This window comes from Malania oleifera, chromosome 3 (assembly GCF_029873635.1).
Source record: "Malania oleifera isolate guangnan ecotype guangnan chromosome 3, ASM2987363v1, whole genome shotgun sequence".
Taxonomy (NCBI): domain Eukaryota; kingdom Viridiplantae; phylum Streptophyta; class Magnoliopsida; order Santalales; family Ximeniaceae; genus Malania; species Malania oleifera.
The window spans coordinates 125,453,449-125,475,821 of record NC_080419.1 but is presented as its reverse complement, the minus strand read 5'-3'; the positions used below and the strand labels follow the sequence as shown (position 1 = coordinate 125,475,821).

Sequence of the window (22,373 nt, the reverse complement as noted above, 5' to 3'; positions counted from 1 at the left end):
TTATGTTTGTCAACCATTTTTAAAGTTTCACAAGGAATTCCATGCTTTACTACTGATTTTTGTATTTTTTCAATTGAAGCTTCAAAATTTGAGTCGAAATCAAAATTTAAGACCCTGAGTTGAATCCTTCATTATACAATAATATCAAGTTGTTTGTCATCTTTGTTGTCCAAAGGTATTACCTTTTTAAGTTTCTATGTGCAGCATTCCAGGAATGATTGCTTGCTATTGCCTGAAGCTGTTGGTCAATAATTAAAGAGTTCCTGAAACAGTGGTATTGCTGTGTTCTTGATTTTTTTTAATTTATTTTTTATCTTTCTTGTTCATTGTGTGCTTGTGGTTTGCTCCGGTTGTCGAACGTTGTGTGTTTGGATGACATCTATGAATTCCAGGAGGATGTTGTTCGTTGTGTACTTCAGATTTTCTACTGTACAAATGCTGTTTGGTACTGTTAGAGCTGCGTGTTGGTTTCTTGGGGCTGTCTATGTCTCTTGGAGCGGTGGCAGCATTTATACATCGATTTTATAGGGTTGTGGCAGTGCTAAGTCCAGTTGTTGGTGACTCATTCGTGGTTGAATCAGCGGTTTGTTCGATTGGTCTAAAAGTTCACTTGTGGTTGTTTCAGTTGGTCCAAAAGTTCAGTTTTGGAATTCCAAGAGCATATGTTTGCTTCTGTATCGAGTTTGTGTGTGTGTTGGGATGGCGTCCTCAAATTCCAAGTGTGTTTCCATTGTCAAGCATTTGTTCAAGTGAACAACATACTATAACTATCTCGAAGGAAGAGTATTCAAGGTTCCTACAGTATCAAACATCCTAACAAGCATCTTATCACATTGCATCTTTTGCTCAGAAGGGTAATCCTATAATTTGTATGTCGTCTAGTTTCTCTCCCACTAGTCCTTGGATTATCGACTCTACTACTACTAACCATGTGACAGGTGTAACCACTAACCACCTTCTTTTTTGCCCCCCAGTATCCTAGAAATCTACCTCAAGTTACCATTGCTGATGGGTTGACAACTATAGTTAGAGGGATAAGAAAAGTAAATCCTACTCCCTCCATCCCTCTCTCTCTTTCTTCTGTTTTATATATTCCTAAGTTCCCTTTCAATCTTATGTAAGTTAGGAAGCTTATAAAGGCACTAAGTTGTTCTGTAACCTTCTTTCCTGATTTTGTGATTATTCAAAATGTGAAGACAAGGAACACAATTGACATAGGACGTGAGGCTTGTGGACTCTACTACTTTGAGTTGCTCTCTTCAACCATTGCCTGCATAGCTGCTACTACACCGCTTATAATCCATTCTCGCCTTGGTAATCCATCCTTGGACAAACTGAAACAGCTAGTTCCTATCTTGATTTCTGCGTCTAGTCTTGAGTGTGAGTCTTGTTAGTTGACAAAACATCATCGTGTTCCCTTTGCTTCCTGAGTTAACAAATAGACAGTCCTTTCATGCTCGTCCATACTGATGTTTGGGGTCTGAGTCATGTCACGTCGAAGTTAGGGTTTCGGCACTTTGTTACATTTGTCGATGATCACTCTAGGATGACTTGGTTGTGTTTAACGAAAGATTATTCTAAGTTGTTAAATATCTTTTGCACCTTTTTTTCTCAAACAAAGACTCAGTTTGATATGCCAGTTAATCTACTTTGTAGTGATAGTGCTAAGGAGTACTTCATAGTTTTAAATCGCGGTCTTGGGTGACATCGCATGGCGGTCATGGGTGTTGCAGGACGCAGATGTTACGTAACGGGAAGCGGGTATAACGGTCATGAATTATTTTTACTCATGCACAACCATGCCAAAATTGAAAAATAAGCATGTAATCCATTAATACATGATTTTTAATGAATTTTGTCAGCTTTTATTCTACCTACAAATGCTTTTTAATGGGCAATATGATTTTAAAATTAATTTTAGTATGTTGTTTACAAAAAAAAGGGCATATTGTTTTTATAGTTTGCATTACTTTAATGGGTAAAAAGAAAATGTAGAAATATAATTAAAATGAAGAATCAACTAATTAAAGACATAAAATTACAAAAAATGAGTCAATACTCAATATATACATACATGAATTTGAAAAATGACTGATAACAATAGTTGAATACATGAATACAATATTACAAATTTACATTATAGCACATGTCACCACAAAAAAGAATGACATGGAGGGTCTTCATAATTTGCATCCCTATTTTCAGATTAGGATTGGGAATTATCTTCCCACCTTTGTGGAAATACACAGTTGAATATACCCATGTTTGCATTATTTTGTTGTTGCTCCTAAAAATCTTATGGTGGTGAAAATCCAAATGATATATTAAGTGTATAATCTCCTCCTTGATCATATCCTGAGCAATATCCATAAGTTGGGGCTGGGACTTGCTTTGGGTAGTGTGTAGAAGAAGACTCACTAGACCTGACCCAATAGGATAAAGATGATTCACATGATATGGATCATAGTGTTGTGCTTGAGCTAGTGGATATACTGGATGATAACTACTATCATGAGATCCATATGATTGTGATGATGAATCATCTAAACCAAAGTCTCCAAAACTACGAACCACACCATATGAATCTTCAGCAGAATCACGATCTTTGTGTCGGTGACTTCTTCTAGTTTGTGCAACATGACTCCAACTAGGGCCACCACTAGTAGCTCTCCTCCTTTTAGGTTGTGAAGATTGGTACTCTGGAAGAAATACCTAAGTCATAATTTTTGGGTACATCATGTAGTCCATAACGACTATGAGGATATGTATCCCCTACAAATAATGTCCCTATGTCATACCCATAATCATATTCTGCACAGCCACCACCACCACCACCATCCCCAGCCTTATCCCCAGCATCACTACCCAATCATCATCTCTTAATGGGCTCCAACCAAGATTGTCATCACTTTGTGTACGTTCAATACTTGAATCATGCACATTCACCTTTATTGGTAGCTGATCATCTCCTTCTGCAGTACCATCAACCTCTTCATCTTACCAATTTGAGTTGTCCTAATGATTGAGTAATGACGCCTCTCTCTCCTCTAACCATGGACTCAAAGGATCATCTTCTTAAAAAATATAGTCCAAATTGATAAGGTTGAAACTATCTTCGATTTCTTGTTGGCTTCTTCTCATTGTATGTCTTATAACTCTTAACTTTAACCTCATGTTGTAATGCACGAGAACAAGTTTCCGTAGTCTCATGTACTTTAGTCTATTTCTTGTTTTTGTATGGATGACGCTAAAAGTGCTCCAATTATGCTCACAGTTCGAAGCTGATGTGGTCTAGTTAAGAACTCTAATTGCCATTTTTGGAGCTCAGGAGCACACATGCTATAATGAATCCACCATTCGACTGCATGAATAATTGAAAAATAACATATGTCAATATAGTGTATTTTGAAAAATCAAATTGGAACATAAAAAAGACAAATCGATCTACTCATCCATTATTTAACTATATTTACCAAGACTTGTTTGTTTCACTGCCCTTTGAGCCAATGGGGTTCCAAATGTCTCCTCTTGATCCCGATATAGCAACAACTAAAAAAGAATGATTGTAAAGTCTAGTGTTAGATATATGCATTAAAAAATGGAAGAAAAAGGATAAAATAAACCAGTGTAGGAGAACTAGATGGTGGAACCTAAAAGGAGAAAATATAATAAAATTTAAAGATAAAATGATCAAAGATGGGGATTGGACCTTAAAGGATGGGATAGATTCAAATACTCTTTGGAATAGATTAGCTAGCTCTATTAAAAAGATAGCAAAAGAGATTTTAGGCGAATCAAGGGGAAGATTCTCAAATAGCAAAGAAAGTTGGTGGTGGGATAAAGATGTACAAAAAATCATAAAGACAAAAAGAATTTGGTATAAAACGTGGCAAAAATGTAGAAACAGCGATAACTTTGAAAAATATAAGGAGGCAAGAAAAGATGCAAAAAGGGCCGTTAGTGAAGCTAAATATAGATCATTTAATAGTTTGTATGATAGATTAGGTACAAAAGAAGGGGAAAGAGATATATTTAAACTTGTTAAAGCTAGAGAAAGGAAGAACAAGGACTTAGGAAATGTAAAATGTATAAAAAGTGAGGATGATATTGTCTTGGTTAAGGACGAAGATATTAAAGAAAGATGGCGAAGTTATGAGTCATGTGATGAAACTATGGGAAAGAGTAGTTGAGCAAAGATTAAGGTTAGAAACGAAGATTTTAGAAAATCAATTTTGTTTTATGCCTGGGAGATCTACCACAGAAGCTATTTATCTTTTAAGAAGATTAATGGAAAAGTTTAGGGAAAAGAAGAGGGACTTGCATATGATATTTATTGACCTTGAGAAAGCATATGATAGGATACCTAGGGAAGTTCTATGGTGGGTTTTAGAAAAAAAGGGTGTGTGTTGTAGGTATACCGATGTCATTAAGGATATGTACGATGGAGTAATGACTAGTGTAAAGACTATAGATGGAGAAACTAGAGAATTTCCAATTACCATAGGTGTACATCAAGGATCTGCTTTGAGTCCTTATCTTTTTGCTTTAGTGATGGACCAATTGACTAAGAGTATTCAAAAGGAGGTTCCATGGTGTATGTTGTTTGCAGATGATATTGTATTAATTGACGAAACTAGGGATGGAGTAGAGGCTGAGTTAGAATTATGGAGAGAAGCTTTGGAATCTAGAGGCTTTAAGATAAGTAGAAATAAAACAGAATATATGAAATGTAATTTTAGTAATGATAGGAGGAATATTGGAGACAAAGTTAAACTTGATGATGAAGAAATAAATAGCACTTGTAGATTTCGATACCTTGGATCTATTATGCAAGTTGAAGGAGAAATTGAAGATGATGTAATGCATAGAGTTAAAGCAGGTTGGGTAAAATGGAGAAGTTCTTCAAGTGTTCTATGTGATCGTAGAATACCCTTAAAATTGAAAGGGAAGTTTTATAGGACAGCTATAAGACCAGCTATGCTATATGGATCAGAATGTTGGGCGACGAAGAAACATAATATCCAAAAAGTAAAAGTTGCCGAGATGAGGATGCTTAGATGGATGAGTGGTATAACATTGAAAGATAAATTAAGGAATGAACATATTCGTGGTAAGTTAGGTGTAGCTCCTATAGAAGATAAGATAAGGGAAGGACGACTCAGATGGTATGGACACTTGCAACGTAGGCCTTATAGTGCACCTGTGAGGAAGAGTGACTTAGTTACTGTGGGGGGCAGTAGAAGGGGTAGGGGTAGACCTAAATAACTTGGGAGGAGATAGTGAGTAAGGATTTAATATCTTTGAATCTATCAAAAGAAATGGTCCATGATCGCATAAATTGGCGGAAAAGGATTCATATAGCCGACCCCACTTAGTGGGACTAAGGCTTGGTTTTGTTGTTGTTGTTGTTGTAAAGTCTATTTAATTAATTAGATATATTAATATTATATTATAGAAAGTACAGCAAAATACTAAAATAATTCATTATTCAATAAAACAATACTTAATTAATAGCTCGAATTTGAGTATCTATATTGGGTACTAGCTTGGTTATCACCTTTTTAACTTCATCCATGACTTCTCTAACAACTCCAGGAGAGAGTGGGGCACCATAAAGAAATTGGGGTTTCAAAAAATATTCTAAAATTAAATTTACAGACATATTAATCAACAATAGTGTTTTAATTCATTTATGCATAATTTAAAAGTTGAAATAATAAGAAATTGTATTTTATTTACACTTGCTACATTAAAATCTTGGTGGAATTGAAAACTCCACTAGTTATCAATAATTTTTCAATAACTTTTGTAGAATCAGCAATCTTTCTGAAAGGCCAGTTTCGCCCTATCAATTGCCTTGTATATGAAACCCATGGTTGGTTTTTCAGCACCATCAACCAATTTAAGAACTTTCACTAAGGGTTCTTGTACTTCAATTATATCGGAGGTCTTTTGCCAAAACTTTTTCCCTAAGATAATGTTCTTTGCATCATATGCTGGCCCTAATTTTGCCTTCTCAAACCTTGAGTTTTTCCAAGCATCAAATGTGAACATTTCCTTTAATGCATGTTTATTCTTAGCAATTGTCTCCAAGGCAATAAAGTTGGTGGCAAATCGAGTGATAGTAGGGCAAAGCAATTCTCTATGTTAGAGGTTTTTTGCCAAAACTTTTTCCCTAAGATAATGTTCTTTGCATCATATGCTGGCCCTGATTTTGCCATCTCAAACCTTGAGTTTTTCCAAGCATCAAATGTGAACATTTCCCTTAATGCATGTCTATTCCTAACAATGGTCTCCAAGGCAATAAAGTTGGTGGCAAATCGAGTGATAGCAGGGCAAAACAATTCTCTATTATCTGTGAATTTCTTCATGAAATTCACTGTTCATGTGTGATTATAAATAAAAGAGGTATTATTTTTGCATCTTCTAAGACCTTCTTCACATTACTTTTTTTATCAATATCTTCAAGAATAAGGTCTATGCAATGATTTGCACATGCTGTCCAGTAAAGATTGTGACTCTTTTGCATTAATAATTTCCCTCCTGCGTTCAGTGCAACTTCATTATCAGTCACTACTTCGAGAACATTTTCCTCTCCAATTTCTTCAACCACCTCATCTATTAATCTAAAATGAAATTATAAATTTACTAATTATTACTACTTAATTAAAAATATACAAGTCTATAATACTATTTGCATATACAATCAAAATTAGAAAATTACTGAAAATAATATTCAACTGTTTGGCTCGGTGTATCAGAGGCATCAACTGACTTATGAAATAGTGTGCCTTTATTATAATAAACTAAAAAGTTTACAATGTGTTTTCTAGTTGGTCCTGACCATGGTCTTGAGTTTCCAAAAAATTTACGAAATTTCTATCGAAATTTCTGATTTCCGTCACCCTTGAAATTGAAATGGCAGTTAATTTACGTCTTGCATAATTTCCGCTGAAATCTCAAAGAATCATCCGAAATTTATGAAATCTTAAAATTTTAGCAAAACTTGTCGAAATTTGAATTATGCATTGAAATCTTCAGAATTCAAATGAGAGATTTATGAGTGAAGTGAAATTTCTCTCTTAAGTTATTTTATTTATTTTTATCAAAAAAAAAAACTTACAGCAACATTTTATTTAACCATTCATGTCTAAATCATCATTATTTGTATAAAAAATAATATTTAAATGATTTATAAATTTCGTTTGTATTAATTGATTCATTAAATATTTTTAATGCACATATTTGATGCATTATAAATTCAAATGATTTATAAATTCTCAATTCATTGTCTGATTCATTATCTTACAAATACGTTTGAAGCACATATTATATTGCAACTTCTCCACCTCATACACAACATAAATGTATTTGCTTGTAGTATATTAGTCCTAAAACTTACTTTCTAATGTCTATTAATCATTTCTAAAGCTTCATAAAAAATTCCATGCTTTACTACTAATTTTCATTATTTTTTCCAATTGAAAATTTCCATACTTTTGGAGCTTCGAAATTTGAATCGAAATCGAAATTTAAGACCTTGGTCCTGACTAACCATTGCACATAATGGTTGCACTTCTCTCCTTCCAAAAGCTTGCAAAAGAAGATATATAATTTTTCATTTCCCGATACTCTTGCTCCTTCAGATACTCGTAGGGTGATGGAGCCTTCACCCCCTTCCCAACCTCTGCAGTAGCATCAAGCATATGCTGCATAAATGGAGAGTCGACTACATTTGTTGGAATCCAATTATAAATTAGGAATTTTCCTATTGCTTTTCCTAATTTATTTCTTAAACCTTTCAGTAGCTTACTGTTTTTGGTTGTTTTTTATTCTTGCTTCTTTCTAAAATAGGATCCATTGCCCTTAGTCTAGCTTCAAGGGCATTGGGATTGATCCATTGTCGTCCACTATCTCTAGCTTCTCGAACACTATAAGATCGAGCTTTACTGAACCCACTGACACCACCTTTGCTTGAGCCACCTTCCTTTTCATAAATATTACCCCCTCCAATTGTTCTTGCTTGCAATCTCTATCTCTCTTCCCATTGTTGCTGTGATCGTATGCTTTTTTGTCGAGCAAATCTCATTCTTTCTTCCTCAGAGTTTTCTTCATGGCTCAAATTCTCAAATTCTCCTTTAATTTGACCTTCCACTTCTTCTTGCCTTTTTTATTTCTCTTTTCTTTTCAGCATATTGTTGTAGATGTTTCATCATTTGTTCTCTTACGTGTGTGGTTACATTCGAGCATCCAACCACTTGACCTTTTTATCTGCCAAGTGTTGTTTCAAGTGTGTAATTCCTCTTTTAATTATCTTCACACACAACTTACACCTAATAATATGCCTGTTACCGTCCATCAGAGTACCCAAATGCCATCCAATGTCCTCACTAGGCAACTTCTCGTTTCCTTTCTCACATGGCATCTTGATAGACTTGATTTGATGATCTCTACATAAAACACACATAAAATACAAAGTTACAGTCCTTATAAATAAATGAAAATAAGATGTAATATAGTTAGTAAGTACTAAATAGTCCTTCTAATTTTAAATATTTATTACATAAAAATAAAATATAATCTTTGGTTAAAAATAATTATTAGTATTTATTCAATATCTTTAATTAATTAAAACTTTAAAATATTAGATATTTCATCTATTAATAAAATGAGGGTCATTAAATAAGAAAAATATTAATTATTTACATGCAATATATTTTTTTTAAGATCATTAAAATTATTTCTCAAATCTTAACAATTAAGAATTTAGGATTTTGGGTATTTATTCAGCCTAATTTAATTATTAAACTGCCTAAGTATCAAATCCTATTTCTAAACTTAATATGATATATAAACTCAAAATAACTAGGGCAAAACCTAATATAATATTAATATAAAAACAAAATAATATATAAATGAATAGTAGTTTATTTGTTTAAGACTTTAAGTAGACATTAAAAAACAAACAAAAAAGAAAAAAAACAGAACTTGACTGGAAGATTCAAGAATCAAGAGTGCGCTGGCTGCTGGAAGAGTCTCGATTCTCAAAGACTCTAATTCTCCCAGACAGAAGACCAGAAGGGAGGTGGGGCTCGCGGTGACTGGCAGAGCTGCTGCAGGGCTGGCGGCGACTGGTGGAGCTGCTGCAGGGCTGGCGGCGACTCGTGGAGTTGCTGGACTGGCCTGCGACTGCTGAACAGGCTTCGAGCCTTCAACTGCTCGATGAGGGGGGGGGGGGGGGGTTGGAATCTAAGCCTTGAATAGTTCGACTGCTTGAGGGGGGGAGATCTTAGCCTCGGAACTCGAAGAAATTGGAGAAATGTAGGAGAGGGAGTGCTGGCTGGCTGCAAATGAAGGTTCCTTCTTATTCTTCAGCTCCAAACGACAAATCAAAGGTAAGATTTCTTGATTTTAGTCTTTGGAATGGTAGATTTGCCTAGGACGAGTGGTTGGGAGAGGGAGAAAGTAGGGATATGTGAGAAAGTTGGGTAGATTTGAAGGAGAAAATCCGAATGGAAGTGTCTGTTGTGTAACAGTCTGTAACGGACTATAATGGTGCGTAACGGATTGTATCGTCTATTACAGACTATTACAGCTGTGAATTTCCCCCCCTGCAATATCAGTCTGTAACGGTTTTAGCATCCTAATTTTCCGTTGCATAACAGTTGTTGCGCTACGTAATGGTTGTTATTTAAAACTAGGAAGTACTTCAATACCCAATTTAATACCTATATGATTAATTCTGGTATGATCCATCAATCATCTTGTGCCCACACTCAACAAAATGGAGTTGCAGAATGGAAAAATAGACGTATTCTTGAAGTCACTCGTATCCTATTGTATTAAATGAATGTCTCAAGGATTTTTGGGGTGATGCTATGCTCATTGCTTGCTCTCTCATTAATAAAATGCCATTCTTTGTCCTTGGTGGTAAAATACCATATTTAATTATTTTCTTCAAGGCTCCTTTCCTCTCCATTGCTCCTCGTATGTTTGATTGTGCATCTTTTGCCCATCAGTTAACTCCAAGAACAGATAAGTTGGATCCTCGCACTATCAAATGTATTTTTTTAAGGTATTCCTATACTCAAAAGGGATATCACTGTTATAACCGTATATATTGATTATGTCTCTGCTGATGTTACCTTTTTTGAGTCTACACTGTACTACTCCGATTCCTTGAGTTTTGTTGACCTTAAGGAGTTCCTTTTTATGCCTTTACTTCCAGATCCTTATTCCTAAAGTAATATCTGTACCAAATCTTCCAACATGTTCATCTAGTTCGAGTCCATCTCGTCGGTTTGATCATCCTAATTTGCAAGTATACACACGGAGACTCAGGGAGGAGAGCCTCCTCTAGCTTCCACTTCTACGCCTTTAGTTGCCTCGTCAGATGATCCTACTATTTCCTAAGATGTTGATCTGCTTATTTTTGTTAAAAAATGTAAACATAGTTGTACCCAACATCCAATCTCTAATTTTGTTTGTTATGATTTCTTGTCACCCTCATATTACTGTTTTGTTAGTACTTTGTCTTCTGTTGTTCTTCTAGAATATATTTCTGAAGTCCTATCCCATTTTGGGTGGAGGAATGCAATAATAGAAGAGATGCATGCTCTATAGGACAATGATACTTGGGACTTTGTATGTCTTTCTCCGGATAGGTTTGTAGTTGGTTGTCATTGGTTGTACACTGTGAAGATTGATCCAAATGGTTCCTTGGCTCGATTGAAGGCCTGCCTTGTTGCTAAGGGATATACTTAGGTGTATGGCTTAGACTATTCAAACACGTTCTCCTTGTAGCCAAACTTTCTTGAGTGCGTTTGTTCATCTCCTTAACCACCACCTATCACTTGCCTCTGCACCATCTAGATGTGAAGAATGCTTGCCACATAGTGATCTTCAGGAGGGGCTTTATGTGGAGAAATCGCCTGGGTTTGTTACTCAGGGGGAGTCGGGCTTAGTGTGTTGGCTCAAGAAGCCAGTGTATGGTTTTAAACAATCTCTGAGGGCGTGATTTGGTCGCTTCAATGTTGTAGTACTTGAGTTTGGCCTTCAACTGTGTGCAGTGGATCATTTTGTATTTTATCGTCATACTTTGTTAGGAAGGATCTGGCTTATACTATATGTGGATGATATTGTGATTACCGGAGATGATGATCAAGGTATTCAAAGCCTAAAACATTTCTTGCAGGCTAAGTTTCAAACAAAAGACTTGGGACCATTGAAGTACTTTTTGGGTATAAAAGTATTGAGATCTCGTATAGGAACTATCTTGTCATCGAGGAAGTATGTTCTAATATTTTAGATGAGACGGTGTTGTTGGGATCGAAACTTGTTGACACACTCATGGATCCCAATAGTAAGTTAATGCCAGATATGGGTATTTTTTGCCTAACACATGACGGTATCTGAGACTTGTTAGAAAGTTGAATTATCTTATAGTCACTCGACCAACCAGATATATCCTTTGCAACAAGTGTTGTGAGTTGGTTTTTCGATTCTCGGAGAACAAGCCATCATGATGCAGTAATTCACATTCTAAGACATCTCGAAGGTGCACCGGGGATATACAGAAACAAATTGGGCTAGGTTGCCTTCGACTGAATATCCACAACTAGGTACTGCATTTTTGTCGGTGGTAATTTGGTGTCTAGGAAATGGAAGAAAAAATTTGTGATGATTTAGTCAAGTGCTGACTTAGAGTATAGGGCTATGATGCACACTCCATGTCTAACTTGTTTGGTTGAAGAACATGTTGATATAACTAGGTTTTCCACATTCTCAGCCTATGAAGTTGATGTGTGATACTCAAGATGCTATTCATATTTCCTCCAATCCAGTCTTCTATGAGCGGACAAAGCACATTGAAGTCGATTGCTACTTTATTAGGAAGAAACTTGTACAAAAGCTCACCACAACCACTTATGTGAAGCCTGAGTTGCTGATTTGTTCACTGAAGCCTTGGGTGGTGCTCGTGTGAAATTCATTTGTAATGAGCTAGGAGCATATGATATATATGCACCAGCTTGAGGGGGAGTGTTAATGGTTATTGTGTTAAGAGTTATATTAATTAGTGTGAGTTAGTAAGGGTATTATGGTCATTGTTACATATATTATAAATAGTAGGAGTGGCCTATCATTGAAGTTAGGTCTTCCATCTTACCTAATTATTCAACACAGTTCAACACCTTCCTAGTCCTATGCACCTTTTTGCCTTGTCAATGACCTTTGTCTCTATCCCTTCTTCACATGTTGAAGCACTTGCTAACCTTGGGTGGAAGCATGCAAGGGATGTAGAAATGGATGCCTTGACCACTCCGGGGTCATGAGATTTGATGGATCTTCCTCCCGGTAAGGAGTTGGTTAGGTGTCGTTGGGTATGCACTGTCAATATCTTCTTTACGACTTTGTTGAACGTCTTAAGGCTTATTTGGGTTCCAAGGGGTACACTCAAACATATGGTATTAACTATTTTGAGACCTTCTCTCTTGTTGCTATTCTAAATTTTGTTTATGTATTGATTAATTGGCCCTTATGCCAATTGGATGTGGAGAATGCCTTCTTGTATGGAGATTTGCAGGGTGTACATGGAGCAACCTCTTGGGTATGTTGCTCAGAGGGGGTAGGGATGGTAAGGTATGTGGGTTGCATTAGGCCATATATGGTCTTAAGCAGTCCCCTCAAGCTTGGTTTGACAACATTAGTGAGGTGGTCTCTGCATTCGGTTTCATTTGGTGTTAATCTGATCATTAGGTCTTTGTTTGCCTAAAAGAGGCAGGTGTGGTGCTTCTAGTAGGTTATGTTGATGACACTATCATCGTTGGCAGTGACCAAAGTGGGATTGCAGATATCAAGCAGTGGCTTCAAGGAAAAATTCAAATGAAGGACTTGGGTAATCTGCGTTACTTTCTTGCATTAAGATTGTACAATGTAACAAAGGGTTGAACGTATCGCAATGAAAAAATACCTTGGACTTGCTTAGTGAGATTAGTATGTTGGGAGCTAAACAGGTTGATACTCCTATGGATTCCAATGTGAAGTTGTCTAGGGATGTTGGACCAGACTTTGAAGATAAACATCTATTGGAAATTTGGAGGGCAAGTTGATCTACCTGACTGTTAATAGGCCTGATGTATCCTTTGTCGTGGGGGTGACAAGTCAATTTTTGGAAAATCCCAAACAATCACACTGGGATGCTGTTTGTAGGACTCGAAGGTATCTCAAAGGTTGTCTTGATAGATGTTTGATATGTAATTGTAATAATAACTAAGATCATGGAAATTTAGATGTGGATTGGGCAAGCTTAGTTGATGATCGAAGGTCTACTAGTGGATACTATACATCTGTAGGAGATAATCTTGTTACCTAGTGTAGCAAGAAACAAACTACGGTAACTAGATATAGTGCTAAAGCAGAATGTGATGCTATGACTCATATTGTGAGTGAGCTTATGTGCTTGAAGTCTCTTATGTTAGGGATGGGATTCTAGGTTAAGAAGCCTATAGATATGTTTTGTGATGATTGAGCTGCCATTTGTATTACTAACAACCAGTGTTCCATGAGAGGACAAAGCATGTTGAAGTTGACTGTTCTTTGCGAAGGATGCTGTGTTGAAGAAGGTTGTAAGGACTCCATTTGTGAAATCTGTGAATCGATAGGCAATGTTTTTATCAAGGCTTTATCTAAGCCTGCCTTGCCTAGTGGTTAAAACCATTGTCTTAAATTTCCACGAAATTGTCAAAATTTTTGACGAAATTTCATATTTCCGTCAATCTCGAAATCTAAAGGGCAGTTGATTTCCATTTTGCATAATTTCCATCGAAATTTAATGAATCATCTGAAATTTAGTTTTAATTATTGAATTAAATTTTCTCAGAATTTAAATGAGAGATTTAGGAGTGAAGTGAAATTTCTTTCTTAATTTATTATTTTTTTGTTGAAACAAAAAGATTATTGCAAATGATTTTGAAACTATATGAAAAAATAAAATAATAACAACATTTTTCATCTAACCATTCATGTCTAAATTATCATTATTTGTATAATAAGTACAATATTTAAATGATTTAGAAATTTCATTTGTATTAATTAAATATGTTTAATGAACATTATCTTACAAATATATTTGATGCACAAATTATATTATAACTTTTCCACATCATACACAACATAGATGTATTTAACATGTAATATATTAGTCTTAAAACTTATATTGTTCGAGTCTATTAACCATTTCTAAGAATTCCATGCTTTACTACTAATTTCCATTATTTTTTCAAATCAAAATCGAAATTGACATTGAAATTTTTGTAATTTTAGTAATGGTAGGAGGAATATTAGAGACAAAGTTATACTTGACGATGAAGAGATAAATAGCACTTATAGATTTCGATACCTTGGATCTATTATGCAAGCTGAAGGAGAAATTAAAGATAATGTAATGCATAGAGTTAAAGCAAGTTGGGTAAAATGAAGAAGTGCTTCAAGTGTGCTCTGTGATCGTAGAATACCCTTAAAATCAAAAGGGAAGTTTTATAGGACGGCTATAAGACTAGTTGTGCTATATGGATCAGAATGTTGGGCGGTGAAGAAACAGAATATCCAAAAAGTAAAAGTTACCGTGATGAGAATGCTGAGATGGATGAGTGGTATAACATTGAAAGATAAATTAAGGAATAAACATATTCGCAGTAAGTTAGGTGTAGCTCCTATAGAAGATAAGATAAGGGAGGGATGACTCAGATGGTATGGACACTTGCAACGTAGGCCACATAGTGCGTCAGTAAGGAAGAGTGAGTTAGTTACTGTGGCGGGCAGTAAAAGGGGTAAGGGTAGACCTAAAATAACTTGGGAGGAGATAGTGAGTAAGGATTTAACATCCCTGAATCTGTCAAAAGAAATGGTACATGATCGCATAATTGGCGGAAAAGGATACATATAGCCGACCCCACCTAGTGGGACTTAAGGCTTGGATTTGTTGTTGTTGTTGGTTGTAACAAGCCGGGTTAGGTCATATTTATAAATCTCTAGGATAAGGGGGAGCATTAGAAGAGAGAAATTTTTTTAGTAATTATGTGGTGTAAGTAGTAGTATTTTTTCTTTCAATCTATTTTATTATTAGGGCAAAAGACATGACTTCCCTTGAGGTTTGGCAAAAAGACAATGATCTCCCTTGAGGTTTTAAAAATTCTAGGGACCTCCACTGAGGTTTCGAGAATTCTAGGGACCCCCCCCCCCCCCCCCCCCCCCCAGGTTTGCAAAAAAGATACAAACCTCCACTTGTATTTTGCAAAAAGACAAATTTTTTGAGGGAAACTCTGTATTTTTGACAAATCTTAGGGGAGGTTTGTGGTAATTTTGAAACCTAAGGGGAAGTTTCTGTCTTTTTGCCAAACCTCAGTGGAGGTTAGTGTCTTTTGCCCTTATTATTAATATATAAAAGGACAAGCCTAGTGGGTAGAAAGAAATGGTAGGATTTTCAGAAGTCGATCAACCTCCTCACGACTTCCGTGGAATTGAGTGACTTTCCTTGCCTCTTTGTGGGTGCATTCCTTGGGTTTCTTTAGGGGTCTTCCACTGTATGACCTCGTTAGAGACTGGAAGGCAGCACTTTGTAATGGTCTTTTCCTTTTTGTTTATAGTTTTTTTTATAGATTTTCTAGCTGGTTTGGGAGGATTCCTTGTTCTTTGTATTTTGTATTCCATTTTCTCCAGTTTTAATAAATATCTTCTTCTTCTTCTTCTATCGAATACCTGGAGCTGAATGTAACTCTCCAGTTAACTGCAGCCTCCTCCTTTCTCTTTCTTTCTTCTTTTCTTTCCTTCTTCTAACCTTCATCTCTAACTTTACAACAATATGATAACAAAAGAAGAAATTTTATAAATAGATTAGGAATATACAGGAAAGAGAATAAGACATCTCCCTATAAATCTAGAACCAACCAGATAGGAAATGCAAAAAATAGAACAAGAAAGTAAAAAAAAAACTACTAAAAATATCCAGCACACATAATCAATCCAACCAATAATGCCAATCTCATTGAATATCTGAGAAGCTCAATCCTTTAAAGCACCCATAGCCAACACACGAAAGCGACGCTAATTAATAAATTCAACTTCTTCCCTGAAAAAAATATGTGCACTATATTCCAACCATAATTCTCTCAGCACTGCAAAATAAATGGATTTCCATAGTGCTGCTCTGCCCTTTCTCCCTCCAAAACCAACAAATGGAATTGCCAAAAAATCCTCAACCGTATTTGAACAAACCCAACATAAACAAATAACTTATTCCACTCTCTAGCAAAATCACAATGTAGAAATAGGTGGGACGCTGTTTTTGGACAATCATGATAAAGCATAAAAACATTTGGAGAAAGTGCCTTCATTGGTCTCCTACTTTGCAACAAGTTATTGGTATTGATTCTTTTAAGCACAAACAACCAATAAAAGCCTTGATTTTGGAAGCCTTCCAAATATTATTATCAAGAGGGGAAAAGGAATTTGAGTGGGTCAAAAACAATAAAAGGATTACATGAATTCACCCCCAAAGGATCCAAGGACCAAAAACAACTATCCATTCCCAAAAAAATAGCACTATGATTCAACAAAATCAACAAAATGATGCCTCAACATCTCCCTTTCATTGGGAGATCTCTACACATGAAAATCCCAGGAGGGAAAAGGACCTTCCGAATCAACAAAAAAAAGAAGAATTAAAGCTATTTTGCCCTGAGCTCAGACGGAAGAGATGAGGAAAAGAAGCGGAGAAACAACATTCCTCAACCAAGTTCTTTCCAAAAGCGAATACAAGAATGCGTTCCCAATGCATACTTACTATGGGGAACGAATAGGGGATAAATCTAAGAGATAGACCATAGGCTTTTCAAAGAACATCTAGATCCCAAATTGGTACTCCACCTGTTTTCATTAAGCCCAAACTTGCTTTTAGTGACTCATTTGCGATGGGAAGAATCCTTTGGAGGAAACCACCAAAGCCGTTTTGTAGGAGAGTAATGTTTTAGGCACCAAATTTACAGGACCCTATTGGCACTAGACTTTTATAGACAAAGAAATTGTATTACTTGAATTTGACCCGAACCTAAGCTCCTTGGTGAGCTTTAGTTAATTATAATTTAGGGAAAGCTTATTGATAAATTTGTGTAGAACAAACATACATAAACATAAACATAGATTGGTATGATGATGTTGCCATGTTCACATCTTTCTGTCTTAGCAGCAACAACTAGTGAGGGTGAATGAGTTTGCAACTTTTACCTCTTGAATCTTGGTGCTTGAAGTCAAGACTTAGGATTAGGTTTTTTGAATTAGGAATTTGAGGAAAGGGGAAATAGTGAAAGACGAAAACTAAAGACAGTGAGACTGGGATGTAAATTCACATCTTTATCTCCACCCTCTTGCCTCATCAAGTATAGGCTTGGAATTGTTCATTCTTGCAAATGAACGAGTCTGAACAAGTTGCCACTGAATGGAGCTATTGAGCTTTACAAACTGGTTGGTTCATTTTCTGGCCTATATATGTTAAGGCAGTGAGGAATTAGCAGAAATAGGTGTCCTATGGTCTTATAAATATGTTATAGAGCTTAAAGGAAGATAGGCCTTTTAGTGAATATTTTAGAGGATACAGCTGTTATCAATGTGAAGGGATCATATTCATAACTTTGTAATCATATGTGCATTTGCAAAATTTCTGATGCCTAAAATTTTGAATCACAAGATTCATCACCTTGAATCTGATGCAGCAGTGCTGCTTTTGATAGACAAGGCACTTCCACTACGGAAGCATAAACCAAGACTTGTAACCACTATGGCATGCAAGACGAATTTTCAGTTGTAAAGAGATATGGTTGTGATTAATGTCTTAATATTGTTTTATTTTTTCTTTATTTCTTACATTTTTTGACAGTTAAGGGAACATTAGTAATTTCAGCAGCTTTTGGAGGTGGGTTGTAATTTTTGGATCATGGGTCACATTGCGGTTATGTTATGTTTTTTTAGGTAGGTTTAATGGATGATATCTGCAGAGGGCCCAATTCTACTTAAAGACTTGCCCGCTAGTTTGTGTGGCCACCAGGTATTCTTTGATCACCAAGTTTTGTTCACCTATAAATATTAAAGGTAATGATCAATGATCCTCATCTATAGAGTTGAGTGAGTGAGAGAGTTTAATTTGTGTAAATTTGCTGGGCCTTTCCATGTGAACTTTTTTTACATTCCTAATCTCTCTCATTTTTTTTGTTTTTTTGAATCCACCCAAGACTGGAAAACACTATTAATCTAAATGAGTTCTTGAAAACCACTAATGAGTATGAAGTATGAATACTGTTACAGAATAAAAAAAAAACACAATCAAATGTTCACCAAATGTCCTTCACACACTGTTTCCCATAGCCATACGTCCTAAAAAGTTGCATGTAAAAATGCACGCCCAGGTTGACGATTAGCCAATGGTCCGTGGCACCTAAGAAGCTTCGCATTTACACCATCAGGAACGATACGGTTCTCGCTCGTCCATTTTACATAATCAGTATGACTGAACTTGGTAAAGCCCCATTTCCTGCTAACAATGATCTTTTGTCGACCTGGAAACTTGAATTTTGCACGACGAAGAGCCTCCTGTGCATGAGGGCCTTTAGCATCCTTGCAGCGGACGGACAAAAGGACCTGACTGATGCTCACTCTTGCACAAGTTGCCTAGTCTTTCTTTTTCTCTTCTTCTTCTTCTTTGTAAGAAAGCATATGCTATTCTGAACTTACCCATTCTCAGCTACTGATTAGGCCTGATTCAGGTTCAAAACCTTTCCAATTCTGTTCTGATTCCTAATCCAAGTATCATACTTTTTGGCATTGCTCTTTCTCTCGGAGGGTGTGGAATAAGTTCTTAGTTTGTTAGAAGAGTACTTGATTTGTCGGAATTGATGAAGGAGATGTTGGTTATTTCTGTTACAGGTTTTGGTAGGAGGGGAGATGGCTGTGTCTTATGGAGATGTGGGATTTGTGCAATTTTGTGGGGTATTTTGTTGGAAAGGGATGCACGTTCTTTTATGGGGAAGATGACATGCTTTTTGGCCAGGGACAAGATTCATTATTATTTGGCGTCAGTTTGGTCTTTTGCAGCTGGCTGTTTTAAAGGGGGTGTACTTGTCAGATATACAGTGAGAGTGGCAGGCTTGATTTTGCTTGTAGTTATTTATGTATTTATTTTTACTCTTTTTTTTTTTATTAGTAGGAGTTCTTATTCTCCATTTTGTATATTCTTTGTTCTTTAATGAAATGCCTTTTTCTTTTGCTGAAAAATTTAGGAAACTAGAAGCATATATATCCAACGAAATAAAGTAAAGCCTGTGCAAATTCAAATCCCATATATTTGAGAATGTTCAATGACATTTGAAATTCAAAAATAAGAGAGCAGCATATATAAGTAGTTCCATGTTTGTCCAAACAACCCACATGTAAAAATCATGACTTTATTATTTAAAAATTATAAATAAATGAATATCCAAGTATGACAATATTTCACTAACTAATTGGAACAAAGGTAGCATGATGTATTCTCCCAGAATACCTATGATAGACTTTTACAGAGTAGCATTTTTTATTTTGCCAGTTCATGAGTGAGCTAATGCTCTGACAAAAATAGTTTTGCTCAGATTGCAAGCCTGTTTCAATTCACATGGGCCGCAGGTACTGTAAACAGCAAATTCACATGCAAATCATCACAGTTATAGTTAATGAATGATCGAGACATCTTCAAAATCATTTAGAGTGAATTTATTTGGGACAGAATATGATTCATAAGCTTTGTATTTACACAGCATAATGCATAAATTTTTTTATCATCAAAATCATTCCCTTGGATAAACAAATACTAATGATCTACTTTGGGGGAGAAGATCAAATAAAGCCAGCCCTTTAACTCTGGGTGCTTTCCTGTCAGAGTGGGGAGACTAGTTCTCATTTCTATTCCATTTCCTGAATTATTTTGAAGAACGTTGGTGTTTTTGGTGAAGATTCAGTATGCATCTTCTTGGGAGATCTTTTGTCTTTTTGGTTTAGGGGTTTGAACTTGAAGACTCTTTGGAAAGGCAGCATTTTTTTTTTTTGTTGCTATTATTTTATGTATTTGGTCGGTGGGTACTGCCACGCATTCTTCAAGGGCTTGGTGACTCATTCTAATTTGGCTTGGAGTGGGTTGGTTTTTCGTGCTTTATTATGGTGCTCTGCTAATGGTTTTTTTTTTTTGGAGAGGTTTCTTTTCTTATTCACAGAGATTGGAGAGCTTTTCTGTATTGATATCCCAGTGCTTGAGTTTTTTCCATTTTTTTTCTTTTTCTTTTATTTTATTTGTGGGTGCTTCACCCTAGATGTTGTATTCCTTTCTTCTGGTGCAATAGATTTCTTCATTTTGTTAAAGTAGTAAAAATTTCTAAGCTTTATTTTTCACTTTGTGCATGTGGTAAAATGGGTGTTGGGGGAATGGGCATGTGTTTTTAATTACTCATTTGTTATTATGAAGGACATGAAATTTGTCTATATTCATCGATTTTAGATCATTCGGAATATAATGTGAATATAAAACTCATTTCCTGCCTCTTGCTTTGTTAGCCAAATTCTTGAGGTTTGAGCAGTTGGATCAGGATCTGGGATTTCCTGCAGATACAACTGGAGTTTCAGTTGATGGTACTGGTCAAGTTGGTACCTATTTTTACACTGCTCCAGAAATTGAGCAGGGATGGCCAAAGATTGATGAAAAGGTAAATTATTTATTTATTTGCTTAGCTTCCTTCTGCTATACTTCACTCTATCTGGTTGGCATATGGCCACTTGGTCCCAAGTCAGATATCATATTACTGTTGTTGTTTTCTTATATTTTTTGTTATTTATTATTCAAAACCATATCAAGTGATGGTAGTTGAGCCATCTTGAATATCAGGTGGATATGTACAGCTTAGGTGTTGTGTTTTTTGAGCTTTGGCACCCTTTTGCAACGGAAATGGAGAGACATGTTGTTCTATCAGATCTGAAGCAAAAAGGAGAATTTCCTTCTGCTTGGGTTACTGAATTTCCAGAGCATGCATCTTTGTTGCGACGCTTGATGTCTCCAAGTCCATCAAATCGACCATCTGCCACAGAACTTCTACAGCATGCATTTCCTCCACGAATGGAGTATGAAATGTTAGATAGTAAGTGATTTTTCTGTGACCATGTATGTGGGCTTGGTTAAGGAGTTTTACTGAATGGTTAGTTCTGTGTAATGTCCTTGTCGGTAAATAAAATTTGGTTTTTGTAACTTCAAAGCCAAACTTGAGTGGCTTGGGTGCAAGTTAGTCCCAAGCTAAATTGGATTTGGAAACCAATCACTGGTTTTAACTGTTTAAGAAAATTTCTCAACACTGGATTAAATTTTAGAAAATTTAAATTAGTTTTTAATATATTTTTGTTTTTTGTTTTTAAAGGATTGTTGGGATGTGGATAGAATTGAATTGATAAGAGTGTCAAATTAGTTCTATGTTAATGAGGTGATTCCCAAAATACGAATTCCACTTCCATTGCTTTAGTTCCTAAAAGGATCAGTGGAGGATCACTTGTGGATAGTTCTAGGTCATCGTATTTCGTTTGAAGATTTATAAATTGGAGATTTTATATTAGCTAGTGGATATTTGTATTTTTCAGTAATTTTTAATTACATTGTGGTTATTATATGATTTTTTGATTATTTTTGGGTCGTGTTGTAATTTTTAATAGTTTTATGTTTGTTAGTTGCGTATAAATATGGCTTATGGTGTAAGAATCAGGAACTTTTAATGGTTAATTGAGTTTCAAATTAATCTCTCTCTCTCTCCCAGAGCAGCCTCTCACAAACAGTGAAATTGAAGAGGGCTAAGGGCTGCAATGATGGGGGCTGTGATGATTATTCTAAGATAAGATGGTGGAGTGATGGAAGAAGCAGCTCAGGGGCTGCAATGATGGAAGACAGATTTCTTCAATTGCTGGAAGGGCTTCTGACAGCAGTGTTCTGGAGGAGGTTTTGCCAATAAGTCAATATGGTGTTGGTTGAATACCTTTCTGAAGAGGCTTGACAAAGTTCCTTTTCCAGTGAAGGTTTTGATTGAAGACTCATGTATGAAACTTTTCTTGTCTATCACCACTTTTTTGAAGCAGCTGCAGCAGCAGTTCTTTTTCCTGGATTCTTCTCTAAATTTCTGAACTGTCGCTAGTTTTATTTTACAGTTTTGGTACTTGAGTTGCAAATTCTCAATCCCTATTTTCTTTATAACCTGACCTGATGTCCTGAAACCCATTTACACTTGCACCCATTCTATCCAATACATATACCCAGTGCTGCAAGC

The 22,373-nt window shown here is 35.8% G+C and overlaps 1 protein-coding gene across 1 annotated transcript in view; it reads left to right on the top strand.

Annotated features, from left to right (window-relative positions):
* Nucleotides 1-22,373, top strand: part of LOC131150353 (eIF-2-alpha kinase GCN2) — a 151,965-nt gene that overhangs the window by 84,086 nt on the left and 45,506 nt on the right. The window contains exons 15-16 of the mRNA XM_058101030.1: nucleotides 20,629-20,777; nucleotides 20,957-21,206. Coding sequence (XP_057957013.1) covers nucleotides 20,629-20,777; nucleotides 20,957-21,206 — 399 coding nt within the window. The remainder of the gene's footprint in view (nucleotides 1-20,628; nucleotides 20,778-20,956; nucleotides 21,207-22,373) is intronic.